The sequence below is a fragment of the Canis aureus genome, chromosome 5 (genome assembly GCF_053574225.1).
Source record: "Canis aureus isolate CA01 chromosome 5, VMU_Caureus_v.1.0, whole genome shotgun sequence".
Lineage (NCBI taxonomy): Eukaryota > Metazoa > Chordata > Mammalia > Carnivora > Canidae > Canis > Canis aureus.
The window spans coordinates 68,462,309-68,479,390 of record NC_135615.1 but is presented as its reverse complement, the minus strand read 5'-3'; the positions used below and the strand labels follow the sequence as shown (position 1 = coordinate 68,479,390).

General features: G+C 34.3%; 1 protein-coding gene across 3 annotated transcripts in view; it reads right to left on the bottom strand.

Moving 5' to 3' along the window:
* ITFG1 (integrin alpha FG-GAP repeat containing 1) overlaps positions 1 to 17,082 on the bottom strand; it is a 291,906-nt gene that overhangs the window by 87,544 nt on the left and 187,280 nt on the right. For all 3 annotated transcript variants that reach the window (XM_077898547.1, XM_077898546.1, XM_077898545.1), the window contains exons 11-12: positions 4,932 to 5,082; positions 2,583 to 2,691 (exon numbers count right to left, since the gene is read on the bottom strand). In XM_077898547.1, coding sequence (XP_077754673.1) covers positions 2,583 to 2,691; positions 4,932 to 5,082 — 260 coding nt within the window. The remainder of the gene's footprint in view (positions 1 to 2,582; positions 2,692 to 4,931; positions 5,083 to 17,082) is intronic.

The following is a 17,082-nucleotide window of genomic DNA, read 5'->3' as shown; positions in this document are numbered from 1 at the left end:
GAATCTCCCCCTTGGCAACCAAAGTTTGCATTAGTCAATGGGTATACTAGACTTATTTACCTGTAGGTGATCAAATTCCAAACTCTTACTTCAACAGTGCTTGTTTCAATTCAGTGAATTGAACCAGGTTATTCTAATTACACATACATTTAAGATTAACAAAAATTTTAAGGATTCTTTGTCTTTCAGATAAAAAGAGGATTAAAGTTGAAAGAAAACTGCTTGGAAAAAAAATACACTTTAAAGTAGGTATACAGCAAATATACAGCAAAATTTAAATTTTTTTGAAAGCTCTAAATTAGCCAAATCATACCTCCTTCAAAATGGGAAAGGAGAGCATACAATCATATGGATAAAAAGTGTAGAAATGCAGGAGGCCCAGGTGGCTCAGTGGTTTAGCACCGCCTTCAGCCCAGGGCCTGATCCTGGAGACCCAGGATCAAGTCCCACATCAGGCTCCCTGCACATGGAGCCTGCTTCTCCCTCTGTCTGTGTCTCTGCCTCTCTCTCTCTCTGTTTCTCATGAATAGATAAATAAAATCTTAAAAAAAAAAAGTGTAGAAATGGGTAAACTCATCCATATTTTTAGCCTGGAACAGTAATGAAGATGGGAGTTACCTTTAGTTTACAGTTTTAATATGCTGGTTAGAAAAGACAATTACATTTTGTCATTTATAAATATGCGCCATTTCGTTAACAAATGACTGTCTTGATGGCTGTCTTGGTGTCAAGTGTACTAATAGTAATACACAAACACAGTTACCTTTCAAGAACAGTTCATGATAAAATTCAGCAAATTAGAGATAGGGTAAACTTACTTAACACAATACAGAGCATCTACAAAAACCCATAGCTAATAATATCATACTGAAGGGTGAGAGATGGAATACTTCCCCCAAGATCAGAAACAAGGCAAGGATGTCCCTTGGCATCAATCTTATTCAACATGGTAATGGAAATTTTAGGCAGAACAAGAAGAAAAAAGGTATAGATTGGAAAGAAGAAATAAAACTGTCTCTGTGTAAATAACATAATTGTCTATACAGAAAATCCTATCGAATCTTAAAAGACCCTCAGGAATCAATAAGTAAGTTGAGCAAGGTTGCAGTATACAAGATTAACACGCAAAATTCAATTGTATTTCTATTTACTAAAAACAAATGCATGGAAACCAAACTTAAAAACACAACATTTGTAATAACTTCAAAGAAAATAAAATATCTAGCCATATACTTAACAAAAAATGTACAGGATCTCTATGTGAACATGGGTGTCAAGTGGAGGAGACAGCATGATTGGGAAGAGGTAACAATGAGCAAACTGAAGCCTATCTACTGAGGAAAGTGAGACCTGAGTTTCTCACTGCTAAAGAAGATCTCTATAGACAGAAAGGATTAGAAAGAACCCTTGAAATGCTGTGTTGGATTAGAAAAGGAGGTAATGGCATAAATTCATGGTTTTAGAGTAAGTAAATATCTGTATACAAACATAGAGTTAGATGGGTATATTTGTATGTTGTGTATATAAAGCCATTTCTATATTTCCTATATTTCCTCTGCCTATTGAGGGAAACCAGAGGAGATGACAACTCAGTAACAATCAAGCACACTGGGAATCTAGAACTTGGTTTTTAAATACCACCCACTACAAAAGGAAAATAGAAACAGGGCTCCTTGGAGAGAGGTCAGATTAAAAAATTAGGGCAAGGGAGGTATAAGATGAACCTGGAATATCTTTCTATCTCAGATAAAGTGTTAAAAAGATACAGGAGCCAGCCTGAAGGAGCTCCTACCTGGTTCTACTGGGAATACCTTGAGCATTAAGAGAAATTATTTTATTTATTGAATGTAATATGAATACATCCATCTACACTAATAAGTGAATACATAAATACATGGGAGAGAAGTAAAAGATCTTCCTTATAGTAGAATTCCAACTAATAAATGTAGAAGGAATGTTGAGAATAGAGAATCACTCTTTGACAACTATCTTAGTGATGGCGATTACAAAGAGGGAAACAATGAACTTAAGGTGGACAGACCTGGTGGTCAATAAGATGACCAGAAGGTCAAGATGAACATTATGGTGGTGAGACAGGTCAACACCATGTGCTTCCTGATATAACAACTGAGAAGTGAAGAGCATCAGTTCTGCCATTCCATGCAGTGAAATTTCTAGAGAATGTATGATCTGAGTGGAAAAAGAAGAAACAGGGTTATACTACAGAATGAAGCCTGTATTTTAAAAAATTGATAAAGACCTGAAAAAGGAATTCTAGATTGAAGAAGTACGCAAAGATGTGACCACTAAATGCAGTAGCAATTCCTGGATAGAATCCTGGAACAGGAAAAAAAAAAAAAAGAATTCTGGAACAGAAAAAAATCATTATTGGGACAGCTGAAAAATTTGAACAGGGTCTATGTAGAAGATGGCAGTGTTGCAACAAAGTTGATTTCCTGATTTGGAGAGTTATATATAGGTTATGTAGGAGTGTCTCTTTATTCTTTGGAAAATTTGCATTGATAGAATACAAAAATTAAATGTTAATAATTGATAATAAAACATATAAAACAAATACTCACCAATGACTTTAACAAAATAAGCATCTGCTTCAAAATTATTTTTTAGTGTATGGATGGCAAAATCATTCTTTGTATATCCTTTACTTAGTACTACAATGTCCAAGATTCCCTGGAAAAAAACATACACAAAAGCTCTAAGAACAAATCAGCAACTGAAAAAATAACGAAAATACCTGCATGTTTATCATATAAATATAAACCTTACTCAACTTGATGTTTAAAATAAAAATACTATTAAAAATATAAAACCTTACGAGAGAGAGAGAGAGAGAGAGGCAAATCAAGAAATAGATTCTTTTCTCTAGAGAATAAACTGATGAGTTACCAGAGCGGAAGTGGGAGGGGTGGGGGAAAGATATGATAGGGATTAAAGAGTGCATTTGTCACAAGTATCAAGTGTTGTAAGGAATTGTTGAATACTAAATTGTACACCTGAAACTAATATTACACTGTATGTTAACTAGCTGGAATTTACATAGAAACTTAAAAAAAAAACAAAACCCTAAACCCGCAGAATAGTAAACAATAAACAAAATGAAAAACAAAACAAAAAAAAAAAAGAAAAGAAAAAAAATCTGTAATTTTAATCTCTGGAGGTAACTGTTATATATTTTCTTTCAGTCATAATTGCAAGAATTTTTACTTTACTTAATTTTATTTATTTTTTTAAAAAGCTTTACTTATTTATTTTAGAGAAAGGGAGAGTGTGCCAGTAAGGGGAGGGGCATAAGGAGAGGGGGAATCTCAGGCCTACTCCTCACTGAGCTCAGATTCCCACAACCCTCAGGTCATGACCTGAGCCAAAATCAAGAGTTGGAAGCTTGACCAAGTGAGCCACCCAAGTGCTCCTGCGTGAATTTTTTAAGGCCTATGAAATGGACCACTAAACTGTCTTCAACCATCAGAGAAACAGAGCACCTTTTTATCTGTCCTGATAACCATGGCATATTAACATTATTTTTCCCTAAAAAAGAGGGAAGTTTTGTTGATTTTATTGGGGAAAAAAAGTATGCTCATTTAAATTTCCATGTTGTGGATTATTTTATTTACTTATTAAAATTGTTTTGAATATACTTGACATATAATACGACATTAGTTTCAGGGCTACAACAAAGTGATTAACTGTATACCTTGTGCTATGCTCACCACAAGAGTAGTCCATTCCACTGATTCTTAATGATATGGATCATTTACCATATTTTTTTAATATACTGGCCACATGTGTTTTTTCTGTAAATTGATTATGTTCTGTTTTTCCAGTGGGACTTTCTGGTGACTTATGTTAGTTTGTATAAACCCTTCTTATATTAAAGATACTATTTGATTCTTTCATATTAAGTTTATTTTCCAGAATATAAATTTCACTTGATTATGTAAAGAAATTAAAAACTTTGTAGGGGTTCCTGGGTGGCTCAGGTGGTTAAGCCTCCAATTCTTGATTTTGGCTCAGGTTATGATCTCAGGGTTGTGAGATCTAGCCCCACATTGGGCTCTGCACTGGCTGTGGAATCTTGCATAGGATTATCTCTCTCCCTGTCCCTTTGCCCCTCTTCAGTCCTCTTGACTTTTACCTTACAGTATTTTTGTTAATTACTTTTATGCTTGTTAACTATTAATTAAAAGTGAAATAACGTGAGATTTGGTAGCAGAAAGAAGAAAATAAGAACCTGGACAATGCATATAATTGAGAATCAGCTTGTTAAAAAAAACAAAACAAAACCAAAAATGAGATTAGGAGGAGACATAAATATCCTGATGGACTTTGAATTTTTAAAATTAATCAGGTTATTTTACAAGGATATATTGTGATATATTAACTCTAGAATTTAACACATTTTTATCACAATGTATTATTTTTCTGAGTGGTAAACTGGCTTTTCACATTAGAACGGAGGAAACTAGAGCCCTGAGGGCCTTTCCTTGTCACCTGGCAACTGAAGACAGAGTCACAGGAATCTCTGGCAATAGATGCTACTTCTAGTTCACAGATTTAAAAAGGAGTACCACATTCATTCTTCTATGATCTTGTACAGATTAAGAATCTGTTGGCTATGCTTTTGTCTACTGATGCACATGCACACTTGCCAGCTTCAGAGCATGAATCTCTAGGGGTTTAATCTAAATAGCACAAAATGAGATAAAGGCGTTTTCATATTTCACTGTACTGATCAGCTAGTAGTGTCAATAAATTTGTTCCCTGTGCCATTTAACATTAAAAGGGGCTTTCTTTAATTAACTCATTTGCTTGCATTATCTCATCTACATTTTCTGGTCAAACAGGGTGAAGCGAAAGCGAGACGAAGTGGATGGCAATTAGACTCCAAATACAGAGGAGAGCTCTGAACTCACATCTTCATAAATGTCAAAGAAGGTGGCAACCATGGCATCTCTGATTTGATTTAGGTCCATGAGCTCCCAGTAGACTCTAAACATACGATGTGCCCCCTCACAGCTTGCATTATTACAAGGAACATTCTCCAGTAAAAAGGCCTGCTGATTGCTGTAAGATAAAGGAAAGGCATTTAGTTAATATAACACATCAGTGCTGTATAGTATCAGCTGTGCTGTATTTCCTAGAATCAAAGAGATGAGAAATAGTATATAGTGAACTGATATGAAAAAAAAACCCACATTTTATTGATAATTGTACTGTGTCATAAAAAAATTAAATTGTTGGCTATCCTCTGTGAGCCTTTGGCAAAAATTCTCAGGGGCTACCTTGTTGCTGGCCTCTCTCCTCTTATGTGGAGTTGCCAGGTCCATCCCTTCTTCCTCCCTTGGGTTCTACTACACAGATTTTTCTGCAACTTATTTCTTTACATCAGTAAGACAGCATTCATGGGGGAAAGGGATATCACCTGAATAAGGACTTTTGATATCTATTCTGAAAAGTTCCCTCAGAGAAGTTGTGGTTTATATCTCCTAGGAGCAGCCCATCATATTGCTGGTTTCTCCATATGTGCATTTTTTTCAGGGGGTACTCCACAATATGTCTAAGCCATCACTTGTTTCAACACCCTGCTGTTGATAGGTAGTCTTCAATTGTTCTCCATTATAGCATATCACATTTTCACACTCATATAAATGTTATTTTCCCAAGGGAAAATGTTATTTTCCCTTGGGAGTTATCTGGTCTAAGAATATGCATATTTTTAAAAAAGATTTTATTTATTTATTTATTTATTTATTTATTTATTTATTTATTTATTCATTCATTCATGAGAGACAGAGAGAGAAAGGCAGAGACAAAGGCAGAGGGAGAAGCAGGCTCCACACAGGGAGCCTGACGTGGGACTCAATCCCTAGTCTCCAGGATCATGCCCTGGACTGAAGGCGGTGCTAACCGCTGAGCCACCGGGGCTGCCCAGAATATGCATATTTTAAATGTCCCTTGCTAAAGCCAAATGTACAAATGTACCAATTAGTACTTCTAGTAGTATATGAGTATATCCTTCTCCATATCTTGCCAATATTAGCCTCACTGCTTTTTATATTTGCCAATTGGGTAGCTTAAAAAATGTACCAATTTGTACTTCTAAAATGCACCAATTTGTACTTCTAGTAGTATATGAGTATATCCTTCTCCATATCTTGCCATTAGCCTCACTGCTTTTTATGTTTGCCAATTGGGTAGCTTAAAATCTTATTCTCCTGAGTGTAAGAGCAGCTAAATCATTGCTTTAAAAAAAATTTTTTTTAAAAAAAGGATTTTCTTTTTTTATTAGAGAGAGAGAGTGTGTGTGTAAGTGGGAGGAGGGGCAGAGGGGGGAGGGAGAAGAAGAGGGAAAGAATCCCAAGCAGACTCCAAGCACAGGGCTTGATCTCACAGCCCTGAGATCACAACCTAAGCTGAAACCAAGAATATGACGCTTAACCGAGCCACCTAGGAGCCCCTGAGGATTATTTTTGTATTTATCAACTATTTGTGTTTCTTCTGGGAATTGGCACTTAGAATATTTTTAAATTATTAATTTTTAGGACATCTCTGATTGTTAGGGCATTAACATCTTACCTGTTACTTTGATACCATTATTTGTAACATAAGGGCAAAAATAGTATGTTAATTCAAATGGCTGTTGAAAGGATTAAATGAGAAAGTACATGGTAAAGAGTTCTGTAAAGTGCCTGAGACACTGCACAGCATACATTCAATATATGCTGTTGTTATTATTATTATATATGGCTATTGTTATTATTGATATGTTGCAAACATTTTGCTCCAGCCTTTTATTTTGTTTTAAAAATTTATGGTGTTCTTCACGGAAAAGTTTATAATATCATATAGTCATTTATATCAATATTTTTCTTCATGGAAATGTGAGAAATGTTAAAGTGAGTCCATCATGTTGATGGAAAATGAAACCAAATGAAAACTACATTTACACAAAGGAATGAAGAACAGTGAAAATGTTAAGTATGTGGGCAAATAAAAAATATTTTTTCTTATTATTGAAGTCTCTTTAAAGATAATTGATAATTGATAATTACATAAGTGTGATGTGAACGACATAAGGAGACATAGAACATGTCAAATAGGAGCACTATGGCCAGGAGGGAAAATGAAAATGTGTCTTCAGTTGTAAATGAAGTGGTACAATATTGTTGGAAGACAGACGGGTAAGTTAAGATGCATCCACTAAAATGACAAGATTTATAGTTTATAATTTAACAACAAAAAAGACAAAATGGAATCATAAAAAAATCCTCACCTAATTCAAATAAAGGCAGAAAAGGGAAAAGACAACACTGCTGTTGGGAGTATACACAGGTATAGCAACCACAGCAAGGAATATGGAGGCACCTCAGAAAAATTAAACACAGAGCTATTATGATAAAGCAATTCCACGTTTTGGGTATATATTGAAAGGAACTTGAAATCAGGATTTCAAAGATATATTTGAAGTCCCATATTCACTGCAGTTATATTTACAATAGGAAAATAAGGAAACAATCTAAATGTCCATCAACTGATGAATGAATAGAGAATGGGGCATGCACAGGCATATATGCTGGATTATTATTCAGCCTTCAATAAGAAAGACATTTGAAACAATATGGATGAATCTGGAGAACATTATGCTAAATGAAATAAGCCAGACACAGAAAGACAAATACTGTATAATCTTATATGTATAATCTAAAAACACTGAACTTATAGAAACAGAGTAGCACAGTGGTTGCCAGGGGTAGGGGAAATGGAAGATGCTGGTTAAAGAATGCAAATTTTCACTTGTAAAATGATTATAATCAGGATATCTAATGTACAACATGGTGACTGGAGTTAACAATACTGTATGTATGTTTAAAGCAGTTATGAGAATAAAGCTTTAATGTTCTTACTGTAACAACATGAATAAGAAAATGGTCATTATGTGAAATGAAGAATATTAACTAACCTTAATGCAGTAAACATTTTGCAATATACTTGCATGATGATATGTTTATCATCACACCGTACATCTTAAATTTATACAATGTTATATATAAGTTATATCTCATAAGGCTGGGAAAATAGAAAAAAGATTAGTAACAGTTACATTAAAAAATATCTCCAATATAATTGGATATTAAATGAAGTGCTACTACTAAAAATCTATGAAGGAATCAAAAAGGAAATTACAAAGTACTTGATGAAAATGAAGATACAACATATTAAGAATTTATAGTATGTCACTAAAATAGTATTTAGAGGCAAATTTATAGCTTTATTACTACTTTATTAGAAAAGGAGAAAAGTCTCAAAACACTGACCACAGTCAATTTCTTTCCTAAGAAAGTAGAAATAGAACAGCAAATGAAATATGAAATATGCAGAAGAAAGGAAACACAGTCAACGAAGTAGAAAACAAAAACAATATAAAGAAAATCAATGAAACAAAAAGATGGTTTTTGTGAAGAAAATTTTAAAACTGATAAACTTCCAACTGAAATGGGGGAAGACACAAAGTACAGCTATTGTGAATGAGAGAGGTAATACCACTACATAGTATACCAGTATTAAAAGATAATAAAGGAATGTACCAAACAAAAACTCTGTACCAATATAATTGACAAATTAGATGAAATGAACGAATTCCTTGGAACTCACAAGTTACCAAAAGTGCACTGAAGATGAAATGGGTAAAGAAATTGAAATTATAGTTTTATATCTTCTAAAAAAATCTGAAAAAGTCCAAGCCCAGGATGGCTTCACTTATGAATTATACTGTTTGTTTATTTATTTATTTATTTATTTATTTATTTATTTATTTATGATAGAGAGAGAGAGAGAGAGACAGAGAGAGACAGAGGCACAGGAGGAGGGAGAAGCAGGCTCCATGCCAGGAGCCCGACGTGGGACTCGATCCCGAGACTCCAGGATCACACCCTGGGCCAAAGGCAGGCACTAAACCGCTGAGCCACCCAGGGATCCCCTATACTGCATATTTAGATATAATACCAATTCTACACAAACTCCTAAAGAAACAAATGGAGACATGCTTCCCAACTCATTCTCTGATACTGAATTTTATATGAAAATTAGACAGACATCACAAGAAAACTATAGACTAATATTCCAAATGAACACAGTCACAAGTATTTTAACAAAATTAAATAAAATCTAACAGTACATTCAGATTTTGCTTTATACAGTACAATGTTCACTGATACTTGTGCATTTTGGAACCATGTCTCTGCTTCATGATTTACCAGAGAACCATGCAAAGAGAGGATATGGTTCTGATATGGACATGTTTCAGAGAACAAGTGACATGAAAACTGTGGATACATAAAAAAAGATACATAAAAACTGTGGTCAAAAAAAATTATGACCAATTAAGGGTTTGTTGCAGGAATGCAAAGTTGGTTAAATATTTTAAAATGAATCAGTGATTCGGTAGATTAATAACAGGAAATCCATACAATCATTTCAATAAGAACAGAAAAAATATTTGACAAAACCCAATATCCATTTCAGATCTAAACTCTGCAAACTAGGAATGGAAGGAACTTTCTCAACATGACAAAGGGCATCTACGGATAACTTATAACAAACAGCATACTAATTTTGAAAGACTGCCCTTCTAAGAACCTTATTTCTACAAGGCAAGGATGTCTGCTTTCACCACTTCCATTCAACAGTGTACTATAGGTTCTAGCCATTGTAAATGACAAGAAAAACAATAAAAAGCATTGAGATTAGTAAGAAGTGAAACTGTCTTTATTTATAAATTATCTGACCACCTATTTAGAAAACCCTATCATATCTAGAAGAAAACCTAGTATAGAACTAATAAGTTGAGCTAGGTAGCAGAACACAAAATTAATATACAAAAGTCAACTGTATTTCTATATATTAGCAAACAACAATTAGGAATTGAAATAAATAAGCACCAGTGATAAAATCACAAAAATGAAACATGTAGGTATCTGACAAAAGAAGTACAAAGAAAGCTATAACACGTAAAAAGACAAATGGACACATACACACAAACACACAGAGTTCATGGGTTCAGAGACTCAATTTTGTTAAGATATCAACTATTTCCACATTGATTTACACAGGCAATGTACAGGAGTAGCCCCTTATTGACAGTTTCACTTTTAATGGTTTTGGTTACTCCCAATCAACTGTGGTCCAGAAGGAGACAACCCTACTTCTGACATATATTAAAAGGTCAATTGTAGCCTAATACTATATAACAATGTCTACATCATTCACTTCACTTCAACTTATCATGCAGGGATTTTATTATCTTACATTATCACAAGAAAGTTGAGTACAGTACAATAAAACATTTTGTGAGACAAAGATCACATTCACATAACTTTTATTATAGTATAATTCTATTTTATTATCAATTATTGTTAATCTACTATGCTTACTTTAGAAATTAAACTTCATCATAGTTATATATTATATAATTCTAGTTTGTTATTAATTATTGTTAATCTACTATGGTTAATTCAGAAATTATACTTCATCATAGTTATGTATATATAGGAAAAAAAATATGGTTCAGTACATCAGCAGTTTCAGGTATCCACTGGTAGTCTTGGAACATAATCCCCATGGATAAAGGGAGAGGGTTACTATAATACCAATCCAAATCTCTGCAGACTTAAAAATATTTTTTTTTGCAAAAATTACAAATAGCCTAAAATTCATAGAAAATACCAAATATGTAAAATAGCCAAAATAGCTCTGAAAAAGAATAAAGCTGGAGGACTTACACTATCTGAATTTACTACTCATTATAAGTAAACAACCGTTAAACAATTGTAGTATTTCTGCAAAGATGAACAACAGATCATTGGAACAGAATAAAGTGAAGAAATATACCCACTGACACACATATGGCCAACTGATTTTCATCAAAGTTCAAAAGCAATTGAATAGAAAAAAGGAATTACCTTCTTTTTTTCCCCCATATCTTGTACCATATAGAAAGATTAACTTAAAATGGATCATAGACCTAAAGTAGATAATGAATATGCAGAAGGACTTGAAGGACTTTAAAAAAATTCTAGAAGGCATAACTCATTGTGAGTGAGTTAGGTAAAGATTTCTTAGATATGACACTAAAAATCAAAATCCATAAAAGAAAAATTGATAGACTTTTTAAAAATTAAGCACTTATCGCCCTGTGGAAGACAGTGTTCAGAGTACAAAGAGTTAAGCCAGAGATGAAAAAAAATACTTGCAAATAATAGTAATAAAGGATTTGTATATGAAAAACTTTCAAAACCCAATTAGGAAAACAAATATCCCAAATAAAATATGGGCAAAAGATTTGGACACGTCATCAAAGATCTATGAAAAACAAATAATTATATGAAAAGATCTTAAAAAATCATCAGTTGCTGAGCGAAGTAAGTCAGTCGGAGAAGGACAAACATTATATGTTCTCATTCATTTGGGGAATATAAATAATAGTGAAAGGGAATATAAGGGAAGGGAGAAGAAATGTGTGGGGAATATCAGAAAGGGAGACAGAACGTAAAGACTGCTAACTCTGGGAAACGAACTAGGGGTGGTGGAAGGGGAGGAGGGCGGGGGGTGGGAGTGAATGGGTGACGGGCACTGGGTGTTATTCTGTATGTTAGTAAATTGAACACCAATAAAAAATTAAAAAAAAAATCATCAGTTATTAGAGGAACTGAAATTAACACTACAAAGAGCTACACTACAAATAAGATAGCCAAAATTAAAAAGACTGATCATACCAATGCTGAAAAGGTGAACCAATTGGAACTGTTTGGCATTTTCTCAAAAAGTTAAACACACATCTTCCCAAAGGCCAGATATTCCATTCCTTGGTATTTGCTCAAGACAAATAAAAGCTTACATCTATACAATGACTTTTACAAGAATGATCATGGCAGATTATTTGTAATAACCTGATAAAAACCTAATGTCAAGCAACATGTAAATGGATATAATAAGCAAACTGTGATATATCTGTACAATGGAATACTCTTCTGCCATAAGCAACCATGAACTAAGATATGTTTAACAGTATAGATGAATCTCAGTATTATAATGGTGAGTGAAAGAACCCAGGCATAAAGAACATAAAGCCCATGACTTCATTAATATAAAATAAGAGAAAATGCAATCTAATCTACAGTGACAAAAGGAAAACTAGTGGTTGCCTGTGGGATGAGGGAAGGGTTAAAGGGGTGGAAGGAGTGGAAGGGTAGATTGCCAAGGGGTAAAAAGAAACTTTTGTGAGTTCTGTATATGCTCTTTAATTGATTGTAGTGATATTTGCATAGGTGGTATATGCAAAAACTTATCAATGTAAATACTTTAAAGATGTGTACTTTACTTTGTGTCAATTAAACCTCAATAAAGCTTTTAAACCTCAATAAAGCTTTTAAAATGTTACTCCTTCGTGAGAAAAACCAAAAACACAAGCAACAAAATAAAAACTAAACTTGACATCATCAAATGAAAAACATTTATGCTTCAAATGACACCAAGAAAGTGAAAAGATGACTCAGCATGAGAGATGACTTTTGCAAATCATGTATCTGACAAGGGACTTGTATGTAGAATATATAAAGACTTCTTGTATCTCAATAATACAAAAGCAAATAACTCAATTTTAAATGTGGGCAAAGGATCTAAATGAACAATCACTGAAGAAAGATACACAGTGGCCAGTAAGCACATGAGAAGCTCAAAATCATTAGTCCTCTAGGAAACAGCAAAACAGAATGAGATAACATTTCATACTCATTAGGATGGCTACAATAAGAAAGATAAATGCTGATGAGGATGTGGGAAAACTGGAACCCTCATAAACAGCTGGTGAGAATGAAAATGGCACAGCTGCTTTAGAAAGCAGCCTGGTAGTTCCTCAAATGGCTCCGTTCTTAAGTATATTCCACTCCTAGGTATATCTCAGAGAAATGAAACCACATCTCCAGAAAAGCTTTTATATGAATGTTCATGTTCATTCACATATGAATGAATAAAATGTGGTATATCCATACTACGGAATATATTCAACAGCAGAAAGAAATGAGGTACTGGTACATGCTACCAAATGGATGAACCCTGAAAACATAACACTAAGTCAAACAAGTTAGTCATAGAATATCATGCATTGTTTGATTGTATTTACATAAAATGTCCAGAATAGGCAAAACTAGAGAGACTTATGTGTGATTTCCTAGGGCTGGTGAGATTGGAGACTGATGACTAAGGCAAGTGGGATTTCTTTCCAGTGTAATGAAAATGTTCTAATACTGACTGTGGTGATGAATGCACAACTATATGAATATACTAAAAGCCACTGAATAGTATGAATGGGTGAATGGGTGAATTGTATGGTGTGTACATTCTATCTCAATAAAGCTGTTAAAAAAAAAAGAGAATTGCAGAAAATGTTAACCCATTAAAAACCCCAGGGGGAATGTTTAAAAGATATAACATGTAAAATGCACATATCAAATGCCTCTTCTCTGAACAGGCTGGTATTTATACATTTAAGCATGCAGCCTTTTGAGGCTGGTTTTAATTTCTCTTTCAAGATTATAAAGTTACTGTTGTTTCTTGATACCATTGACAAAGCTTGGTTTATCCTAGGTTGTTAATATCTGTGTGCATCTGTCTTATTTCTCATTAAGAAAGGTAGCTGATGGATCATTTAACTTGAAGTTTGATTTTCTCCCTGGCTGCTCTTAGAGCTTGTGTGTCCACTTTAGTCATTTCTATCTCCAGTGAGTTCTGCTCTTCTAGACTGTCCTTAACTCTTCCTTTGAATTCCCCAATTTCATTATCAGCCTACGCTCATATGGAAGGAAACGAACTTCAATTTGAGGATATGCCTATCTTTCCATATAAGCCTTAAGAAAGACAGCTCTACACACACAGAAGAAAAACAAATTAAGAAGAAACCCAAATACGTCCATTAGGAATCTTCTGAAAATAAAACAATTTTTCTATTTTTTAAATTGCTGCTCTGAAACTATGCTGCCAGCTATTGGTAAATGTAGAATCCTCAGCTAAGCTAATATAACAAAGTAAAACTTTCCTTTGAAATATTAAAAATTATTGAAGTATTTCTGTAACACAGACTGACAATTGGAGATGTTCAAAAGGGGTGATAAATTTGGTATCCAGAATAAAGTTCACTTGAGCTCTGGGTAAAAGCAATACATTTATTCGCCAAACAGCATCTAGGATGTAAGATTCAGTGGGCAGGTAGTAAAGCTTCTTGAATGAAAGGAGGAAACAATCATGTTTTGTAGAGCAAGGCCAAGTGAAAGGCAAAGCTTAATAGGATGTAAGACTGCTACAAGTTCTTGTTAAGTAAGTGGTTAGAAAAAATGTTGTCATGTTCTAATATATCTTTATTCAAAGATGTCCTGCATATTGGCAAATTTGGTAGCCACTACATCTTCTTCCAGGTATTATGATATTTGTGTTTTTTATTATGAAAAATGGAATATAATGCTAATTTTATTTGTTAGCTGGGCAAAGGTATAAACAGGATATTCAGATTCAAGAGTAAGAAATTCATGGACATGCCACAACTTATAAAGTACACATGCAAAAGGAACAAAAAGATGATTAGGAAATTATTCTAATCATAATTCTGGTTTAGTTGTTGATACTGTAGGATGCAGTGATGGTTTAGTTGTTGATACTGTAGGATGCAGTGATGAGTTGGATAGCGGGAGAGGGGAAATGAGGAAAGAGAAAGGGAAATGAAGGACAACCTTCACCTTTCTGACTTGAATAATGGAGTGAGCCATCACCTGAGATAAACAGTACACTAAGAACAGGTTTAGGGGAGAAAGGATACTTTCAGTTTGGGGTGCCATAGGTAGAGCATTCAGGGGAATATCCAACAGGCACAAACAAACACAAGTATAAGGTTGAGATAAAAGGATTTAGAAGTCCTAAGCTTCTAAGTATTAAAATGGTCAAAGTAGATAATGAACATGCAGAAGAGAACAAAGGGCTGAGAACGAAACCCTAAAAAACACCAATACTTAAGGTGGCTAAGATGGGGAGTTCTCAGAAGAGATGGTATAGGAAGTTAGAGAGGGTATAGAGAGAACCAGCAGAGCTTTAAGAGTAAATCATCAACAACCAAATGTAGGCAAGAATCTGGTGACTGAGGGAATGTGAAGTGTCCACTGGATTTGTCAGCTAGAAGTCGCTGAGGCTAAATGAAAAGTTTAGTATAGTGGAGTGGGCTGAAGCTAAAATGATAGGTTATGGGTGAATTTGAGGTAACAGAGCAGGTGACAAATTTGTCCTGAGTCACAAATCTTTAATTTTTTTTTTTAAGTTTGGAGAGACTTGCACCTATTTATGTAAAATATGGGGAAAAAGAGGGTAGAATGAAAAGACTTTGAAAGCAAAGGAGAGGGGATACTTATGCATCAGAGGATGCAGATGGAATTGAAATGGAGAGGGTAGCCCATAGGGACAGAGAAATCACTGAGGAAACTGTTACAATAAATCAGGGTAAGGAGAAAGTGACTTGATCTAAAGAGGTGGCAGTGATGATGAAAAGAAACGAAGCCTGAAATCACATTGTCAAAGAGGACTATACCTTCTTGGAGGGCATTCAGAGGTAATTTAACCTTTACAGGCTAAAATGACTGGGGCCATGATAGAATCTTTGCAGTAAACAGAGAATTATGAGGAAGGGTTGGACGTAAAGAGGAGGGGAGGTATGATTATGGTTAGATATCTATAGGATAGAGAAGACAAAGTGTGAGGTACTCATCTGGGAGTTATTCACCTACAAGTTAAGATGACTTGTGCTATATATCTGAATGAAGTAGCCCAGTAGAGAAATGTAGGAAGTATCAATAGTTGAAGATTCCAACTTGTGGAATGTCCTCGGGGCAGGTAAGAGAGTAAAACAAAAAAACCCAACAATCCAGTGACGGAGAGAAACTTGTCATTCAACATTAGAAATGACTTTTCTAGGATGCCCGGGTGGCTCAGTGATTGAGCGTCTGCCTTCGGCTCTGGTCATGATCCCGGGGGTCCTGGGATCGAGTTCCACAATGGGCTCCCTACAGGAAGCCTGCTTCTCCCTCTGCCTATGTCTCTGCTTCTCTCTCTGTGTCTCTCATGAATAAATGAATGATATCTTTTTAAATAATGACTTTTCTGAATACATGAACTTTAGCTAAATATGACAAAGCATGTGGTTATTTTTAAGTTATGCTATAAGACAGTGCAAGCATTCAATAACTAAAAGTTGGTTAAATTAACATAATGGAATATTTTACAATTATTAAAATATTATAAAAGTAGTAATTATTGCCATAAAATTGTTCATTATATATAAAGGGATAAAAGCATGTCACAAGACAGTAAATGATATGATCTTGTTTTGTAATACAAACAAAACATCATGTACATACTCATACACATACTCATGAGCAGAAAGAGGCTACAGCAGGTTTTGGAAGGATGTATACCCAAGACTAATGGTGGCTGTCTCTTAGTAGGCAGGGTTTTAGGTATGTTTTACTTTATTTCCTTTGATGTGAAAATGTATATTTTTGTAGTAAGCAGAAAATGTTTTCCTATAGTCACCACTCACTCTCTCACATTACGTACTTTATTTTAACTCACTGCATAATCTTAGCACTACCTTACACTTTCCTATTTTTGATTTGCTTGTTTATTGCCTACCTTTTCCAAATTTATCTCTTATTTGCACTATATTTCAACATTCCAAGTTTGCCTCAATAGGCACTCCATAAATACTGAAGTAAAATTTAATAAGTAACACTTTTGTAATAAACACTAAAAGCTTAATTTATTGTTAAGCACTGATTCTCCTAAGTTCTTCTATTTTAGAAGTGATCAAATAAGTTAGAAGCAAAGGAAAATGGTGGAGATAAAGTCTGCTTAATAGGGACTTTATCTCCAATAATACTGTGAATCTGAGGACAAATACCTCTCTGGGCTGCCTAGTGAGATACCTCACAAGGCCCTGAGTAGTCCTGGACTGTTGCAGAAGAAAAGACTGGG